The sequence below is a fragment of the Aphidius gifuensis genome, linkage group LG1, assembly GCF_014905175.1.
Source record: "Aphidius gifuensis isolate YNYX2018 linkage group LG1, ASM1490517v1, whole genome shotgun sequence".
Classification (NCBI taxonomy): Eukaryota; Metazoa; Arthropoda; class Insecta; order Hymenoptera; family Braconidae; genus Aphidius; species Aphidius gifuensis.
The window spans coordinates 21935548-21957141 of record NC_057788.1 but is presented as its reverse complement, the minus strand read 5'-3'; the positions used below and the strand labels follow the sequence as shown (position 1 = coordinate 21957141).

General features: G+C 25.8%; 1 protein-coding gene across 1 annotated transcript in view; it reads right to left on the bottom strand.

Annotated features, from left to right (window-relative positions):
• Positions 1 to 21031, bottom strand: part of LOC122852051 (protein split ends-like) — a 36612-nt gene extending 15581 nt beyond the window's left edge. The window contains exons 1-3 of the mRNA XM_044151616.1: positions 17394 to 21031; positions 8572 to 8847; positions 1035 to 1492 (exon numbers count right to left, since the gene is read on the bottom strand). Coding sequence (XP_044007551.1) covers positions 1035 to 1492; positions 8572 to 8847; positions 17394 to 17476 — 817 coding nt within the window. The 5' untranslated portion in view covers positions 17477 to 21031. The remainder of the gene's footprint in view (positions 1 to 1034; positions 1493 to 8571; positions 8848 to 17393) is intronic.
• Positions 21032 to 21594: the final 563 nt, after the last annotated feature.

Sequence of the window (21594 nt, the reverse complement as noted above, 5' to 3'; positions counted from 1 at the left end):
TTGAGTTTATAAACAATAACTGAATGAAAAAAAAAAAATCATTTTTATTTGTATATTAATCAATACGAATAATTGAGAGCTGTATTTAACTGATTGATTGATTGATTATTTTTAAATCGATTTAGTAATTTATCATAACCATTTACTATTAAAATTTTTTAGCAATAAATTATCGCGATAAGACCCTTTATTTTTATACAGTCCTGTACACTCATCAAACTCCCTTAAAAATACTTAAAAAATATATAAAAAAATATATAGCTTTATTTTGTTCATTCTCCATTGAATTAACTTTGTATACACAAGTGTATATAGTCTAGACCACTACGCCCACTTTCCATATGCACTAAAAAGTCATTGAAAAGTTGAGGTGTTTTTGATATGTTTTCGAGGTCGTAGAAATTTAAATATTAAATTCATTTTTAGCTGTAAAAACAACTACATAAATCAAGAAAAAATAATCTTGAGACAAAAGTTATTTCTTATATTTTTCATGGAAAAAAAAAAAAAAAAAAAACAAGCTCAGTATTATTAAAAACAGTTGATTCATTTTCAAGATATTGATTATTGATTATTGGAAGGGAGTGTGCAGTCTGGTAGACAGTAACTTCCTGAATACCTCACACTCTCATAATCAAGATTTTAGAAACCCTTATTATTATTATTACAATTATATCATCATTATCGATAATATAATAATGATAATAATAAATAATAAAAATTATTATTAGAATCTTGAAAATTACGAGTGTTAGGCATTTGTGTCTATCAAGTAGTGCTGCTTCTTCCACAATGAATAGAATAATCAATCGATTTTAATGATACATTTTTTTTGTGTAGAAATTTGAAAAATAACTTTTTCCAACAAAATAATTAATTAAATTTTCTCAACATGGCTTTCCATGGTAAAAATATATATAACATATTTTAGTTTCTTTGACTTTGAAAACATGTATAAATACATCATAACTTTTTGGTGACTTTTGAATGCATGTAAAAAAAAAAAAAAAAAAAATTGAAAAGAAATATCTTACTTGTATCTTCCTGATAAGTATCAGTTGAAGCAGGTGATGGTGGTGGTGGTGGTCCAGTTGCATACCTTGATGTACCAGGGTCATAACTGAGCCATGATGTCATTTGTACACTACTACGATGACGATCTACATGTGATGGTGGTAATGGACCAGTAGTGTATGTATTTGGTCTTGGATATAATCTATCTCTTGCTCTTGCTGACGTCACGTGATAGCTATTGACTGGTGGTTGTCTTGTTCTAGGTATGTAACCAACTGGTTCAACAGTTGAGGTATCGACTGAATGTTCAATTCTGTTACTTCTTTCAGCAGGGTAAAAACCACTGTGAGATACACGTGGTTCAAATGTTTCGTTATTTCTATCAACTCTTTCATTACCAGCAATTCCACTTCCAACTCCAGTTGTATTGACGTTTCCAACATTTCCACCGACAGTTGATCCATGGTCGTCCGGTTTTCTATAAAATTTTAAATACAACTTGTTCTTTAATTATATTGAATTGATATTATAAAATTTTACAAATACATTTAATTATTAACATTATATGATGAATCACACACCCAGTTTTGCACTTATTTTAAACACAAGTATTTTATCATCATTTGTTTTGATGTGTTTATGATTTTAATAATATAAAAATGACAAATAAATATAAACCGTGAATTGTAGAAAGAAGTTTTAAAACAACAATTTAGTTTTGAATGAAAATGTCAATTCTCATGAATTGAAAATGATATTGTACCAGGTGGTTTTGAACGACATTTTATTAGCAGTTGACTGACTTTTATGATTCTCCAACTCAAAAGTCAAAAATTTTACTTGTAACGAAGCCAATTTTTTAACACATACGTTTATTTTAAGAGATAAAGTTTCTCTCAATTATGAGAATATTAAATTTTGGGCTATTCTCTGTCAATTTTCTTTCAAGCTTCATAAATATTTGAGAATTCATTACTTGGCACTACGCTTTGGTCAACCCGTGTAGCAATTTTTAGGTGGATTTTGATTTACTATAATTTTCACAAAATTGCCAATTCAAACTTTCATCTATATGATATAATTTAAGAAACACTAACAAAATTTATATCTCAACGAAAAAACTATGTATCTAAAATTACGTAAAATTAAAATTAATATCAATGATAGTTTCTCATGTTATTCATTAAATTTTTATAAGCTTGTTTAAATTGTTAAAAATATTTCATCAGATAAATGAGTAAAAAAATTAAAAAACCAATTAATAAATAAATTGATTAGAAAATTAAAAAATGAATCATTGAAATTATATTTATATTACATCAAAAAATAAGAAAATTTATATATTTAAAAACCATCAAATCATTAAAAGATTGAAAAATTAAATATAATCAAAATTTTATTGTTATCTTCGTATATATTTAATATAAATTATTAAAATGCATCTGGGTATGGCCACAAGTCGACTAAAAAATATAGTACCGATCAGTTAATGAAAAAAAATGAATAAAAACTCAGCTATAATATAAGTACATAATAAAAAAAAAAAAAAAAATTATTAAAATTTCTTAGTAATAAAACAATAGTAAAGATTATTCTGATAACACTGATGCCAAAAGGTTTCATTGTAGACATCTCTTGAAAATAAAAAAAAATGCTTCAACGCTTCCATACAAATTGACGTAGACACTTTATACTAAATTTAAAAGAAGCATATTTTTTTTTTTTTAAATATCTACCATCTCGTATAAATTTAAACATGTTTGAATGATTTTTTTTCGAAGAAACAACACCGGAAATGTAAAGTGTTTTTTTTTTTTCTTTTTTTATAATACAGATACAATTTTTAAACTTGAATAATTTCCGGAAATAAACAAAAAGTATTGTACAGATTTTTATAACAAATGATTTTGAGATTGAGTTTTTTATATAGTTGCTTAAAATGCATATTTAACTTACAAGGGTAGGTTTTTCACTCATTCATACATACATATATAGATAGCTGTGTAGAAATGGCGAATGAACTCAGCAGTTGGGGGGATTTTCCCCTCAACAGTTTCCTATCCTAATACACAGCAAGGGGAAAATCATTAATCAATAGAAAAAATTAAAAAATAAACTCGTAACAAAGCCGAAAGCGGGCCTAAAAGTAATCAAGCAAGCAAGACCAAAAAATAAAATACAGTGTGAGTATCGACACACTGGCAACTCAGCTTTCCTTCTTCCCCTATGTTTGCAAATGGCGGCTATGCTTTTGCTTTATATGTACATGTATGTACCATCAAAATAACGTTTTTCGTATATGAAAAAATAACAAAAAAAAATTGTACATTACGTGTAAGATTAATTACAACATAAAAATCATACTCGTTATATTTATTTTGCCAAATAGACGTTATATAAATATCAGTAGATTTATAAAATTCTGTAAGCACAAGGAGTGGCGAGCAAGTTAATCAATAAACTTTGAACTATGATGAGAATGACTATATTCGAGTAAGGAAACTATCACCTTTCTATAAATATATTTTAACGTATATACTGTTCATAAAATATAATGTCATTACATTCATTTAAATATATATATAACGCCCCACTATTAACTGTCGTTCATCTTTAATAATAAAACGTTTGATCATTCGACGGGATTCTAAAAATAATTGGAATGTATTAAAAAAATAATATTTCAAAGTCAAAACTTGAAAAAAAAAAATACAGACGTATACAATGTGTTATATAATATTGAGGAAAATGAAACAGGCATTTATCAAATAAATCAAAAAGAAACAAAATTGAATTTGAATAAATTTTTACATGTATATATGTGTATGGAAACCCAATCGTTATTTCAAAGGGACTTAATAAAAACACAGGGTAATCGAGTGAATGAATTATTTAAATTTAAAAATTGAGATATGTTTTTTAGAATGGAATAACTTTATGATTGTTTGAGTTTACAGAAGCTGTCTATTTACACAATCATTCATGATGTTCTCATGGCTTCTAGTCAAAGAGTATTTCGCAAGGAAAATCATTCTTAAAATAATTTCATCTAAAATGACGATAAAATCATTTGAAATCATGTAATTGTTAAAAAAATATTAGTGATATTTTTTTAAAATCAGTTCAAGTCATTAAAGCCCCGATTAGAATATTGTTTGGAATCATAAAATATTATTTTAAATATAAAAACAACTTGCATATGTTATTTAAAATACTTTAAAAATTAAAAAACATTTTTTTATTGATTAATACTGTTAATTAACAAAAGTTTTAAAAATGTATGAATCCAGTAATTTCAATATAGTGTATGTAATTCAAAATTACAAAGTTTTAAAATGATAAATCAGTCATATTTTTACAAGCTACTCTTTTTCATACGTAGGACAGTTAATACAGATAATGTACATTTAAAAAAAAATTGGAAAAAAAACTGTTAGCCATTAACTATATCATTTTTAAAATTTTATAAATAATTAATTTTACGTTGTATGAAATGGTTTCTTTACTTTCAAGTGTTTCATCGAGATTATCATTTATCAAAGAAATAAAAATTAAATTGGCTGAACATTTTATCCATCAATGACATTCTTTAACATTGATCAAACTTTTTTAAACATTTCGTATGGTAAAAATAAATTCATAAAAAGAATATTATATTATCTTTTGTAGTTTTATTTTAGCTGACGTTTTAACAACTAATCATTGTACCGGTATTATAAATTTTCATATGGTTATATAACCGACATGGTTTATCTGTATGATGATTGCGTAGTTTTAAAACCGTAGACGAATTTTCCTGCTGGAGAAAGGTCAAGATTCAAAGTTGTATCTAGCAATGCTTTTTATACAAGTTTTTTTTTTTTTGTGTTTGGTAGAATTATTTAATTATCTTCAGGTAACTGTAAATTTTATTTTACATCATAAAAATATTTATTATATGTTTTATTTAACTGTAACCAGATGCTTATAATTATCATCTCAAGCAACTTGTAAAAATTACTAAAATTTTATTTATAAACATAGAAAAAATTACACACAGAAAAAAGTAAATTAAAATTTTTTTCTCTTGGTATTATTTTGTCTAATCTAATGCTTGAATTTTCATGTTATTTTCAAATTTTCAAATCACCTATACCCACACTGAGAGAAATTTTAACTAAAAATTACAAACGTATAAGAAAAAATTACAAAGCGAATAGTAAAAACTGCGTTCCTCCGATTATTTGTAAGAATTATTCGTATATTGATAAATAATTTTTACAATAAAGTTACAAAAATGGCCATTGACTATATACAACACTAAGATCATAATTTTATTGTAATTTCTAAAAAATGACTAAATGTACTCACAAGTAAATTCTAGCAGATTGAGAATACGCACTATTTTATTTACTATATTTTATTATAAATTTTATTTATAAGTTGGACATTTTGTGTTAAGTTCGGCAGTTTGTGCTAGATTCACGGAGAACGGCAATCAATTAGCAACATTTTTCTTTTCTACATCAAAACTCGAAAACTAATTGATAAATATTCATTCTTGATAAATTGTTCAGAAATAAATTACCAACAATAAACTAAATACCTAGCTTCAACAGATAAGGCTGTAGAAATGCAAATTACATGACAATTCAATCATTTGTTCAATCAGTCAATCTTTGTATTACTTCGCCTAAACCAGAATTTTACAAAGCATATAGTAAAAATATTTAAGTCTATGCTAACTTTTATATGTGTACATGATAAATTATTATATATATTAGAATATTTATTAAATTGTTCATATTTTTATTCGAACTTATAATATTTTTTATCGTTTACAAAACATGTATGTGCTTTATATTAATTAACTCATAACTCATTATCTAAGACATTAATCAAAAAAGTAATTTTTATAAATTGTTTAGAATTAAATTCTCAATAATTAACTACTCAACCCATGTCTATCTGCAATAGATAACGATGTACAGAGACTTGATAACATAACAATTTTTGACATTGTGTGACATTTTACATAATTTTATTGTAGAATATCATCTCTCGCGGCCAATCCCAGAAATAAAACAAAAATTACAAAGCAGTATAGTAATTTCTATTCAACATGGGTTTTAATTTTTAGTTAAAATTTCTCTCAGTGCATTAAAATTAAATAATTCAATGAAGTTTCTATTTTTATTTATTTTAAAAATAATAAATATATTAAAAATAAGTAAATAATGTTTCATAATAACCTGTGTTACCAAGCAAATAATTTAAGAAAGAAAATTCACAACAATGAGGGGTATTATATATTGCAAATAAAAAGAAATTAATAATATTACTGATATTATTTTTCTACTAATTTTTTCTCATCATACAATCATACAAACAATTACTCTACCCTTCCAAACAACTGCAATATATACTATGCACGTTGCCATTTGTTGTTTATGTGTTTACATAATAAAATGAAAGTTCACAGTACTACAATGGTACCAGTGAATGTTATATGTTGAGGATATGATAGCGCGATGTAATAAATACGACAACTAAAACAAGAATATTTAAAGCAACATTCGAATATGCACGTTAGAAATATTTATAATTTAAATGTAAATGTGTTTATTTAGATATGCGTATATTTTATAATTAAAAAGAAAATTATGCATTATATTTTTATTTAAGTTAATGAATTTTGGTTCAATAATTTTATTTGGAGCTAGTAATGCAGCTAAATCTGTCGACAAAAACAAGCAGCTGGACAGTAAAAATTCAGGACCGAAACTATTAAGGGCCCAAGTGTGTTTATATATATAGATGCATATAAAAGCAACATTCTCCGTATGATTAAAAATATTTGAAAATTTATAACGTCATTATGAATCATTGTTTTAATATTATAATTAGAAATTGCCAATAAAAATTGTTCATGTTTACGTTCCATTTTTGAAATTTACTGGGCATTGTTTATACTATTATTAACAATAAAAGACATTAAAAATTTAGTTCTATTTGTGCATAAAAATATTACTTTGATCAAGGAAAACACTTTAAATAACTGCAACTATAAACAGCTCAATATGATTTAAGGAAAATATTGAAAAATGTAAATTATTTAGCATTGTTTTTTTTTTTTTCAAACAATATATTACAAGGTTATAATTTTTTTTTTTAATTGAGACTGATAAGAAATAACTGTCTATTATTTTTTTAAACAAAATGTATTATATATTTGAAGGAATACTTTTATGCACACCTAAAAAAAATAAGGGTCTGATGTATCGTCCCTGAGTGTTAGACTGTCAGCTGCTAGTCTTGCATCACCTTTGTATTATTATATGCATTATTATAGTCATCGAAAAACTTTCGAAATTCTGTAGACATTTAAATATTTCATTTTATTGTACTATATTTAATATTCCTAAAAATTATAAACATATTTTTTAATACGTATTTTTGATAAAAATATTATAATAATATTGTTATTGAATATTTATGTAATTTATTATTTCAACAAATTTTTAAAAATTATTTGTAAAGCATTGTTTTTAACGTATATGTTTTGTAATTTTTTTACGAAAATTTTTAATAGTACAACAAAGTAAGAGTTGGTCAAAAATCATTATATGTACATCAGAGTATTTAAAAAAAAAAATTCTATTTATATATATAATCACTTTTTTTAGTGATAAAAATAAAAAAATATATTTACACGTACGTACGGTCTGCAGATGTATAGGAAAGAGTAATAAAAGAAAAAAAAAAAACAACCAAGAAATAATTGAGCATAATAATAAAAATTGAAGATACTTATAGTCATTTCGAGACTCACCTTGGAATCAAGTTTTGAAAATTGCAATGCGAATTGCCGACACTATTTATAGTTTAAACCTGAACCATTGCTTCATATATATATATAATCCAATTCACTGTATTCCAACACTGCATCCGTTTGTCTAATTAGCTGATTGACGATGTATCCACATTATATTGTTGCACGTCAATACAAAACCATAATATTTCACACTGATCACAATATTTTAAAACTCACAAAAAGACAGAAAAAAAAAACAAAAAACAAAAAACAAAACATAAACATAATCCTATACATGTAATTGCACTTGGAAGTTTTGCCTGAAAATTCTATTATTAAGTACTAATAATAAGAGAGAAAAATAAAAAAAAAAAAAAGATAAAAAGCATTATAAATAAAAAGGTAATATCAAATTGGAATAATATCCATATATGTGGATATAGAAAATCATATGCAGACTGTACGTGATATTGCGTAGTGATGAATATATAAATAATCAATTTTCGAGGCAGGGGCAGCAGTGAGCATAATATGGCAACCACTGCCTCGGATAAATTCAGAATATTGTATAGGGGCTATATACGTAAAATTAAATAAAGTTTTCATAAATTCTCATACAACATCAAGTTCATATTATATATACTAATGTAAATTAATGAACAACGTTTCAGATCAACTTGTTATCATCATAGCAATTTGAAACTTGTTGTACATCTACGATATATTATTTAAATTATAATTTTAAAAAATAAAAAATATCTTACCCAAGGGTATGTGGTTCATAGTATTGAGTTGTAATAGCTCGTTCGTCAAGTATGTGTTCATTCGCGTGTGCTTTTGCTGCGGATTTAATATCCATAAACGCAACTGTCGCACAAACAAAACCAAGCCCCGTAGTTGTTGTTCCGCTGCTAGAACTGACATTTCCCGAAGCACCAATGGAGCTGCCTTCATTTGACTCACCAGCTGAGCTGGAAACACCGGTAATGGGGCATTTCTCGTCGTTTGACAATAATTTGACGCTCTGCACACGTCCATACCTATTAAATAAAAGAAATATTATTAATATTGTTTCAATGTTTATATAAATAGTTAATTTATATTCATTTTGAAAATAAACGATAAACCATTTGATTATTTTGGAGTATTTGTTGGATTTAAAAACTGAAACTATTGTAACAGTATCATTGTCATGAATTATTTTAAAGTGTGCCATTAGTAATTTTTTTTTTTTTTTCATTTAGCATTTTTGATCTTTGTGTAACAGGATAAATAATTTATATTTTTATTCATTTTTCAAATTTTATTTAAAAGCTAACAAGTTAAATTAAAATTGAGACTAAAAAAATTATTTCAAGCATTTTTTGTTTTATCTAGCTTGGCGAGACTTCTATGACAGTGTAGATATAATAATTCATTTAAAAAAATAATTTTTCATTAAAAAAATTGATTATTATTTACAATAGTCAAAGAAACATTATAAAAATCAGAAATTTTTTAGATTAAAACGTTGCATAATTTGTTTGTTAGTTTTTCTAAAGTCAATTTGCAAAAGCTTTGAAGGTCGTATTAATATTTATTTAGCTAACAAGTTATTATTTTTTAAAAATTTATTGAAAAATGCTTGGGTATAGAAAATACTCGTTTAGTAAGAAACCCGTAGAGACCTCCCGCTAGGGATCTACGCCCCACCAGTGACTACAATAGACCTGGATAGACCAGTTGGTGTTCATGTATTGAACAAGGCAACTAAAAAGAAATCTCTATGCTAGTTTTTATAATACACTAAAGCAGATGAATTCAATAGAAAGATACATCGGACCATGAAGGCTAAACCATGAACTTCAGGAACTTTTTCTCAAAATTATTGTTTTATCGGATAAAATAAAATAAGCAAAAAGATTATACTACTTCTTGGAAATTGTTTTTCTTGGAACTATAAATATCTTCTATGTTAAAAAAAAAAAAAAGAAAAGAAATCAAGAAAGTTGTATCGTTAAAGCAGTGCTTACAACCATTTTAAAATTTTCATAATATTTTATTGAAATAGTTTTTTTAAAACAATTGTTTTATCTATTAAAAACAATGTACCATATATAATTGTTGTCAAAATAAAATTTGTTAAAGTTATAGCCAACTCTTTACTGTCTTGAATAACAATCAAGTTTTTGCACATCTAATATTTAGCTTGTTGACAAAAATTTTTCAACCAAAAAGAACTAATAATTAATGAAAAATTTATCATATAAAAATTAACCTTCATGATTTGTCTGAAAAATAAAACCGTTAAAGGTTCAAACAATAAAAAGCAGATGCGCTATATGGTTTAATACATAAAAGTACTGAAAACGCCGTGGCAACTATATAACATAGTATGGTAGGGAGATGTACGTGAGCCAGCAAGTTCAATTTACTGACATATATATATTGTATATATATGTATTTATATATCTATACATAAACTCAGCGACCCCAAATGCAACGTTGCCAAGTTATTTGATGAGTTAGTGTACAACCATCAGTACACAATCAACATTTGTGTGTTGTAAAAGAAAAAATAGGAGTAAAAAATTATATATAACTTCCTGAAAATTTTACTACAAGAAAACAATTTACCATTTTTTTCATAAATATAGAATTTTTCAAATATTTAATCTGTTTTTTGTTGAGTATTTTTCGAATAATATTCTAATCGAAACCCTTGGCACCATGTTCGATCAAAATTTCAAACGATAAAACTCCCTTGTAGTTGTCAAAGTTCCATACATTCAAACTATGATTAGAGAAAAGAATAGGTTTTTTTTTTTTTTTTCATACATTGACAATGCTATTTTTGTGTGTTATATGAAGCGAGAGTGGAGCCGCCATTTGCAAACATAGGGGCAGAAAGGAAACGTCCACGCAACCAAGCTGCCAGTGCGCCATCACTCATACTATACTTTATTTTACTTTTGATCACACTTGTCTGCTATTGAAATTTGTCTACTATTTCATTACTTCCCCTATATTTTACCATATGGAAAATATAGAATGTTACAATTATGGTTATTATTAAAATTTTCCAACTGGACAAAATAAATTAAATAAATATCTTTTTTAACATTATTGATTAATTTTAAAACATTGGCGGATATATATAAGTAGATAAAATTATTTTCATCGGTTTCTTTTTTATTTTTACGATAGCTTAGCTATAATTTAAATACATAGTAGTTAATTCTATTTATTTTCTTTAATTTTTTTCGATTATTGAAGCCCTATGACAACTAATTTCGAAATTTACTAATTTACCTGATCTAAATAGCAGTTTTAAATAGAAATAAATGTTCAGAATGATTATATATTTGCTAGAATTATTTTGAATTCATCGTGTTGGTATTAATAATTATTTTGATTTTTATAAAATCGTGATTTTCTTTTCGAAAACAACATGTATATATTTTAAAGAAAAGTCACAGTTGCTTTATATACTTTCTCATGTTACTTTTTTTTTTTTTAAAGCTGTTTGTTGTAAATCTTATTTGTAAGATGACCTTTATATTGGTTGGCGTGTATACACCATCCATACGTATGTACAGCAACAGAATATGTAAATTTTATTTTATCTTATACTAATTTATTCTGCAACTCAGCTGGCAATGCTAAATTGCATTGGAAAAAATTTATACAAATACATGTAATTATTAAGGAAAAAAATATCAAGTAATGGTCTATTACTATAATAGTTGATGATTATAATTTTCAATGATGTAACTTTACAATTATTCAAAAAAAAAAAACATTCAATTGAATAAGATCAATTTGTAATAGATACTCGAACGTGAGAAGCTAAAAAATTTCTAGCATTGTCCATTATTTTTATTTAAATTTAAATAAAATTGTTTGTCTTGTTCATTGAGTTGATGAAAATGTTATTAAAATATTTCGAATCTTGATAAAACAAAGACTCTTCAAGGCTATTTTTAACAGGTAGCAAAAAGAAAAAAAATTCAAACTGCGTACATGTTTATTTTTTACAACTTGAATAACCCAAATTAAGAAAAAAATATAATTTCAGTACTGCTGTTGTGGTGGAAATGCCGTTATACAATAAACATATGAAATTTTTGATAATTTTATGAATATAACTGTGTGGCAATGTTAACATGAAAGTATATTCTTTTTTATTATAATGAATATGCCAACAAAGTACAAAGATTTCAGACTTAAACTTGCTAAAAATAAAAAAAATAACACAAGATGCTAACACAAGTGCCCTGCTTGACTCAATAATTTCTACGGGCCTGATCTAATTTTTTATATTAAAGTATAAAGTTTGCTACTGTTTGCAATAGAATCACTGATCATCAGTAATGAAGAAGGCAATATTGTGTTTATTTTTATCAACAAAAAATAGATGTATGGTTTTCATTTTTAAATTCTGATATGAACTTGTTGTTGTCGCGTAAAAAAATTATCATGGGATATTCCCACGATTTTTATCAGTATATAGAAATAATGAGGAAAGGAGAAGCTCTAAAAGTTTTATGTTTGTATAGATATGTAAGAAGCCTACCAACTTCATAAATATATTTTCAACTTTTAGCAACTTTGAAAATTTTGGACAAAAGTTTGCTAGAATGAAAATTCTTTTAAAAATGTTATACTATCTGGATTTTTAAAATGAAAATATGAAGAACATAAACTAGTCAGTACAATTTATTGTTTTTAAAATTATTGATTAAAAACCTAGAGTTCCAAAGTAGTATAAAAAATATATAGACTTTGTACAGTTCTCGAGGTTATCGAATATGAAAAAAACAAAAATGTAGAAATATTTATCGTTTTAAATCTAATATATAAAATTACAATGTCCCTCAAAAAATAACAACTGCGTAGTGCGCTCTCTCACAAGCGCTAATGAAATTTCTAATTTGGGAAAAAAAAAAATGGTAAATTTAAAAATTTTCACAAAATTAAATATGTTTGAATTAGTTGTATTAAAGAGGGTGTGCTAACTTTCTATACGTACTGTGTGGAGCCTGGGAGAAAAAAAAAAAAAAAAAATGAATCAATAAAATATACAACTGTATACAAGCCAAGTTTGAGAACGCGCATGCACGTGAGAGTCCAAATTTATAATATAATATATAGTAAATTGGAACCATAAAAGTTTATAGTACATTTAAAAATAAATCGTTAATATTTTATTTATAATTTTTAATAAAAATTTTATAGAAATAAAAAAAATAATTTTATTATTTATCAAAGTAAATTAAATCATGTTCAACGATTTTATGATAAATTTTTTATTAGTTTTAAAAATTGATGTAAATTTTATGTTTATTAATTAATTAAATTATTGAAAAAGTTATGAACAAGAAATAATAAGGTTTTTTTGAAAACATAATAATATTATAGGTAATATAAAAATAGCTAACTGAAAATAGCAATTTATTTTATATAACAATTTAACTGAATCGAAGATTCAGTGACCTGTAATGTTGGAAACGGATATTTCCGCACAGTTTTGATATTCTAACATTTTTTCAAAAGATGATGCACAAAATTTAAAACCTACAACGTTAAAAAGTACAATTCGGACTTTGTCTACAATCATGTGATTTAAATATACGCTATTTTTATTTTTATTTGTGCAATGATGTTTTTTAAAATCAACTTATTTAATATCGTTTTGTAAAAATTAAACTATTTGCCAGCTTTTCATTCTCGAGTCTAAGCACAGTTTTTATAATAAAAAACAATTGATTGTTTTTAAAAAAAAAATTAAATCAATCAACAAGACCTTGGTCATATTTATATGAAAAAAAATAGTTTATTGTGTCAGCTTGTAATACATTTTTGACTAAATTTGTTGAAACTTGTGTGTATATGTAATAATATTTCAAAAAATAATCATAACATTAGAATTATTTTTAATAAACAATTGTGTCAAATAAAAAACTTGAAGATTGAATTGTTGACTACAATTATAAATAAATATAAATGCTATTTATAAATATTATTTCATTTAATGGTCTACAATGAAATTTTCCCAAAAATATATTTAATTTTGAGTAAAAATTATTCATCATAATTCAAAATAATTTGAAAAAGTGAAGAAATTATGGTTAAAATAAAAAAAGTGCGAAAATGAAAATTAAATGAATGAATGAGAAAAAAAAAAGAAAAAAAAAAAGAGGTCGAACGACTCTTAGAGCATGGTTGGAGTTGTGCGATCAATATATGAAAATAGTCTTAACAAACTACTTCGAAACATAGAGCCAACCAGCACAGCTATCTAGTGCATGGATTTAATGTCTGTAATTGTCATCATATGTGATGGAAATATAATTAATATTTGCATTGAATATTCCAGAAAAACGTAAATCCAGTGAAAAATATATATAAAATTTTAAATTTTCATATAGTTGAGCTAGAAGAGGAAACTACAAAAATAAAAAATAATAATATGAACGACAACTGTATTGTTTTTAATGTAGCATCTTTCTTTTTCATATGTCTTATTATGAGATTTTCACAATAATTTCTAGCAACAAACTTTGAAACAGTACCTTGCGCACGAAGACTAGCGAGAAACGAATCACCCAACCGAACCAAGTCACGTATATGCAATGGTGACTATGTACTCTATTTATCCCTTCAACTGTAGATGTAGGCTACATTCGTATTTTTTTTTTTTACCTTTCATTTGAGTATAATTTATCATACACAGTTTCAATACTCTTCAACTTATATCATACTTTATAATTATATATAATTTTAATTATCAACAAATGTTTGAAAATAATTATTATATTTAGATGGAAAAAAAAACCAATTTAGCAATTTGATAGTTCAAAGTACAATGCGCATCAAGTATTACGAGTATGAAATAAAATGAGATATACAGGCAAACTTTTACTGGCTGTAGAAATAAAAATTTATATAAAATTGTGAAAAAGAAGTGGGGAATTGGTATATATTTCGTAATATAAATGCGAGAGGTGGATGGATTCCCGAACCGTGTGTGGATGAGAAAACGAATCACAGGAAAGGGTATGATGATGATGGTGATGATGAGTTGATAGTGAGGCGCAGGGTCAGAGTCGAAACGTAGTTCGAAACATAGACCAGTTTTCCTAGCCATCATCAACAAGCCATAACCTTTCCTTCGATAAGTAAACTCATCTACACGAATTTGAAACACCTTTTGTCCATATCATGAACAATATTTTACGTGACTTACCAACTTTAATGTGGTTAACACAATCCATTATATAAAAAATCACATAAAAAAAAAAAAACCATTCCCTTAACAGTTTTTATATTCCCCTACCATTGTATTATGGAATAAAAAAAATATTTTTACTTTAAAATGGGTGTGTCATGCAAATTTTAGCAAACAAATATTTATATATATTTTTTTACTTGAATAATTTGATAGTTATGCTATAGCAAGGCTGTGCCATCCGCCATTTTGAGACACATGAGACATCAAATCGTCAGAGAAAAGACACAGTCTGGCACAGTCACTATTGTATCATCAATTCAATACTTAAAATGAATAATAAATATGTTGTTGAGAGACAAAAAAGATATAAAATATTTATAAAAATTTATTTTTGTATTGTCGTCTTGATAGAAATAGTTAATAATATTTTTTTAGCTGATATTTAAAAATGTTAATTAATATTCTTAGCATATAATCTTGTTGTTGTTGTTGTTGTCGTCGTCTCTGAGTCATAATTATTATTATTATTATTATACTATAAAATAATATTTTCTCATAATTACAGAAAATTTATAAACTTTTATTGACTCATGAATCTGAATATTTTGTATATTTTTTTAATGACAAGATAAGAGATATCGCTGAGAAAAAAAAACAAGGAAATTCTTCAATGACTAATATAAAATTAAACTAAATTAAATATTCAAATCAAATCAGGTTTTTTTTTCGATACAAAAATATAATTTTAAAGCATATACGCTTTTTTTTTTTTTTTTTTTTTCAATTCTACAGTCTATATTTTTCAATGTTTTTCAACGACCTGAATGTATTTTTTACACCTAACTCAAACATAAAATAATAATTTAAAAATTGAAATAAAAAAAAAAAAATAAAATGAAATAAAAAATGGTAATAATTTATAAAATAAAAAAAAAAAAACTTTGAATTAAATAAATTAAAAAAAATTCAATTATCACAAATGAATATAATAAAAGAAATATCAAATATATAAATCAGTTAAAACATTATGATTGATCAAAAGAAAAAAAAAAGAGCCCAAAGTTGAGCTGCACTGGTTCGTGTCACCGTTAGAGTTCTCTCTTGCCCCCACATTACAATTTTATAACCATATTTTTCTAGTTCATCGGCAAGTCTTTCGTACTTCGCTCTCATCAGCCATACCCATATTTGCAATATTACAACAATAATAATCATTAAATATAAAATAGATTTATTTTAATTATAATTTAATAAAAAATATAATTAATAATGAAAAATAAAATCTTTAAAAACTCCATCCATATATAAAATTTTATGTTTACTGAATAAATTTTTTTATCAAAGAATTGGGAGCCGCAAGTTGAGTGACACTGTTGAACAATAACTTCGTGCCGCCCCGAGCGCTCAAAATGGCTGTCCTCTGCTATTATTACTTCGGGAAAAAAAAAGATATAAAAAAAAAAAAAAAAAAAAAAAAGAAACGACCAAGCTTGCTATATAGTATATTACTGCTGCTTCTGCTCACGCTACGAGGCAGAAGACTGAGTAAAAAAAATAGAATAAAAAAAATTATATATAAAAGAATAAGAAATGATGAAAAAGAAAAGAGTAAAAAATCAACATTTATATGTTGCAATGTAGAAACAAGAGAATAAATAAGAAATAATAGATAATTTATACAGTTAAATACATAATAATTGATAAATAATAATAATATATTTTTTTTTAATGAAATTTATCAATAGACATTGATAATAAACAACTGAAATATTATATTTAGATTTTAGCAGAATAAATAACTATAAGGTTTAGTTGTGTTTTTTTTTTTTTTTTTTTTGTTTCATTGAAAAACATATACACACAAGTCTCTGAGGCAATGTTTGAATAATTACTCAAGTCTTAATTTTAATCAAATGTAGATTAGTTTTAGTTGTTTTAGATTTGATTCAAAATAATAAAAATTGTTTTTTTTCTTTTTGTTATTTACTAATTCATAGTCAATTTATTTATCTCAAGATTTTAGAAACATCTGAGAGAGAAAATATGGTCAAATTTTAATGCTGTAAATAATTTTAAAAATCATAAAATTAATTTTTAAACAATTTAAGTAGCTGCATCGCGTGTAGTTGATCGTTGTTTTTTTTTTTTTTTCGGGGCGTCTCCCTTGAGTTATATTTTGGAGTAATGTGAATACATAATATAAAGCATGAATTTTAAATAGGGAATATTTGATAAAATTTCAAAAATTATTTATACAACTATTAGCTGTTTAAAAGTGTATGAAAATATTATCATTATAATCAACAAAAAAAAACAAATTGATGAATATTTTAAAATCAAATAAACATGTAAAAAAAAAATAATTAAACAAACCGTTTGAAATGCTCTCTTATTCGATCCTCTCGGATGTTTTCCGGCAGATTTCCAACCCACAGATGACGTGTCTCTCTAACCATTTTGCTCCGAACTCTTCATTTGGGATCGGATGTTGTGTTTTCGTTTGATGGCACTGTACAACGATACACAACGTCAAAACAAAACAAATATTTCCTTGATGATATACTTAAACACCAACTTGTATAAACTTTTTTTCTTATTTTTTTTTTCTCTTAAATTCGCGGGCTTTATAGCACTACACACAATTCACTCACTTAACAATAATAATAATCATCATTTCATATAAAATATTATTTATTTTTTTTTTTTTAATAAAATGCAACTATCGTGTTATATCCTTATGCACGAACACACTTTTAAATAATTATTCACACAAATTTGTAAAAATTAATTTCTTAAACTTAATTATATTATCAAACTTTAGTGATTATTTCACAGCTTTTTTTTTTTCTTCTTTTTTCAACACCACTTAAATGAATATATATAAATAAAATTATACATATATATATACGCATATATACATATATACATGTATGTATATATGTATATATATGTGTGTGTGTATAATCACACTGCTTATTATACACACTTAATCACTTTGATACAAAGAAAATGGTGACCCCGTGTTTACGGGGGCTGTCGTGGCAGCGCAAAGAAAATGGTACGAGGGTTAAGCACTCACAATGAAACAGCGCTTCAACCGCCGACGTGTCGTTGAATATTAAACCACTGGCAACAGCAAGTATTATCGTTGCTGAATGCCACATGGTACATCACTAATCTAAAAGATCCTAATCACCACGTCACATTATGAAGAGGCTATAACGACACACGCCAGTAATACGTTCCATTTCGACAAACATCACTTGTAATAAACAAAAATATATATATGCCTCTTAACAATTGCTGTTTATCTACCTTGTTTCCACCAAAAGAAAAAAAAATTAAAAAAAAAAAAAAAAGATAACTACTTATACGAGGACATCACTATATCAACATAATTTTAAAACCACTGAATAAAAAGAGAGGCAATGGTAGAGAGAGAGTGTGAGAGAGAGAGCGAGAGAGACAGTGGGAGAAAGAGTGAGACAACTCTTGTTTGCTTTTATTCCGGGCCTTTTGCCAAACTTTTTTTTCTTTTTTTTTTTTTTTTTTTCTTCAAATATTTTGTTACGCTGAAGCCTGTTTATTAATCCACACCAGGTAGAATATATATATTTAACACACGTATAACTCTTTTTCTTTTTTTTTTTAATTTAATATTTCACAAATTCTACCAAACACTGTTGTAACGTTCTCACTTTATTTTTTTTTTAATTTTTTATATATATAAATGAATCACAAATAATAATTATAAAAACAACTAAATGTATAACAATAAAACAAGCATTTAGATATTTTTAATTTATATATTTATATATATAAATTTATTTTTGTTTTTTTGCCAACTATAAATAATAAATATATTTACGTTGAAATAAGTAATTCCACCCTAGTTTAACTTTAGTACTCATTAACTTTGGGGCATACACACAAACGGAGCTAACTTTGCTCCTCTTCACTGCACTACACTACACGAAGTGACGTCACCGTGGCGGGAGCGTAGTGCGGCTCGCTAGCCAGTCGTATTTTTGATAGTGGTAGGGGAATACACTAGCCAAGAAACGAGTCTACATAGTCGTTGAGGCGAGTTGCGATCACGATCCAGCATCCCCGCCGGGGAGGTGGCTGAAATTTTTCAATAGTGGGGATAAAACGTTTTTGACAGCGTTGCTGTATGGCGGTTGCTAGTTACTGAAAAAAATAGAGGTGGGGATCTCTCGCGCGTTGAATTCGACGCAAGGCCAAGTAAAGAAGAAGGGATCGAACGGGTCGAACGAGCTAGCCCGAACCCCCGAGCTGCTCTTCTCGCTAGTCTTCTCACTCTCAGTCTTTCCACTACAATTTTATGCATCTCTCTCTCTCTATCTCTTTATGAATCTCTTTTCAAGTCCGTAGTTCTCATTCTATTCAATTTTTTTTTTTTTTTTTATTATTTTTTATTTTTTATTTTTTTTATTTCCTTTTTTTTATACTGTGTATATATTTTTCAGAATATATATATATATTTATTTCTTTTTGCTAAAAACCTTCCCTCTCTGGCTCTTCAACTTTCTACGACGTGAAACACGACATACAAGCACTCCTCTGTATTTGGATCCATGAAATTGTATGGAATCGACGCAGCCGCGATATTTTTACAGTTTTATCGATGTTTTATTCGTACACATATTTTTATTTATTTACGTTTATTTTATATTTTTTTATTTCATATTTTACAATTTACATACATTTATTTATACGCATTTATAAACATTTGTTTTGTATTGTACGTAAAACAGTTTTTATATGTGTTTGCCTATGATGATTCTACATTTTATGATTATGAATTATTTAAAATTTAATTTTTTACATTTCTTGTTTATTCATATTCTCACATGTTTATAAATATATCTATTTTTTTTTTTTTTTTTACCAATTAAACGAGCAATATGATGACTGTTTGATTTTTTTATTTATTTAAATAATGAGTTTGCAATAAATAAAAACAGTTTAGTAGTGAATGAAAATTATAGTTATATTTCAAATAAGACTCATTATAGCACAACGAAATTCTATGTCAATCTCATTATGAGTATAAAAATAAATTTATATCAAACAAATCAATTAGTTATGATCGTTCAATAAAATCCATTTTATGATCAATTTATTCTACAACAATTATTGTAAGCTGAAGAGTTTAAAAAAAATATATTGCTAAAATTATAATTGAATTATTGCAAATCATTTTCAGTTGTTGTTGTTGAATAATTAAAATAATAAATTAAAATTTGTGATTGTGTCTGGTCGACGAGAAATTAATTAAAATTAATTCATGCTTCTACTATCTCTATAAATATTATTTGGCCCAAGTGTTATTTTGTTGTTGGAGTTGTGCTCAACTCACTTTATATAATCTAACGCTCAATTCTTTCAACTGTAAAATTTAAATGCTCATTTTTTTAAGTAAAAATATAAATTCTAATATATTTTTTGCAAGACAGGTATTAATAATAATTATTTTTAATTTCAAAATATTTTGTAGAGTCATCATTCATTATTATTTTTTTACACGTTCACTCTTTTTTTTTTTTTTGTTAATTTCCAAATTCAGCAGTTTAATTTACAATGTTTTTTTCTCAACCAAAGTTATCATTGGATAATTGGTGAAAAAAAAAAATTGAGCCTAATGTTAATTTTGGGTTTATATGGATAAGTTTGTTAACAATGTGTTTAATTTTTAACAATACAGTTAACTTTGAACGAGAAAAAAAGTTGAATTGTAATTTGAAGGCAATTTTGGGCAATTACAATTTAGGCCACTTATTTTCCAACAGGCTGCTTGTGTATGAAGACAGTTTGTACATTGGAGTGGGTTCAAGGGGAATTGAGTATATCTTTTTTAGCGGCCATTTTGTGCAGTGACGTAGTTCACGCACACTTATTGACTGTGACGTAATATCGCTTCTCGTTCACTGACTTACATACATAAAACATCAAAACATATATGCTTTCTGATGCTTTCCCAAAAAAAAAAAAATTTCTTATGTATTCAGTGATACATAAGAATACCTAGTTATCTAAAAGAATATTTGCATGACAATTTTTTCGCAAGAAATTATCAACTATTGCACCAAAACAACAACGTCAGTGATGGGCTGATGGCAAAATTATTGCTCATTTTAAAATGTAGGATTATTATTTATGTCCAAGAAGTCAGTTCAATATATTATTTGAATAATTTAAAATATGCAACATTATCCTTGGATTGAGGGAGTTGACTTGCAAGTTTTCTGTGCAATAAAACTCAGCAATTATATTGATTGGTTTTGAAATAAATAATTTAAAAAAAAACGTCAAATTGAAAGATAAAAAATAACGTAATAAAAAAAGCAAACTAAGGGTTAAAAGCAATCAAATATAAATAGAAAATAAATAAATGTAGCAAAATAAATTGAATGAGAGCTTTTCTTTACGCAACAACAAGCTCCAAGTGGATTTCGGATATTAGCGTACTAGTTTCATGCGCAGGGAACAGCTTTTTTTTTTTGCTAAGAAAATACGAAAAAAAAAAAAGTTTTTCCAAGTTTTTCTTTAT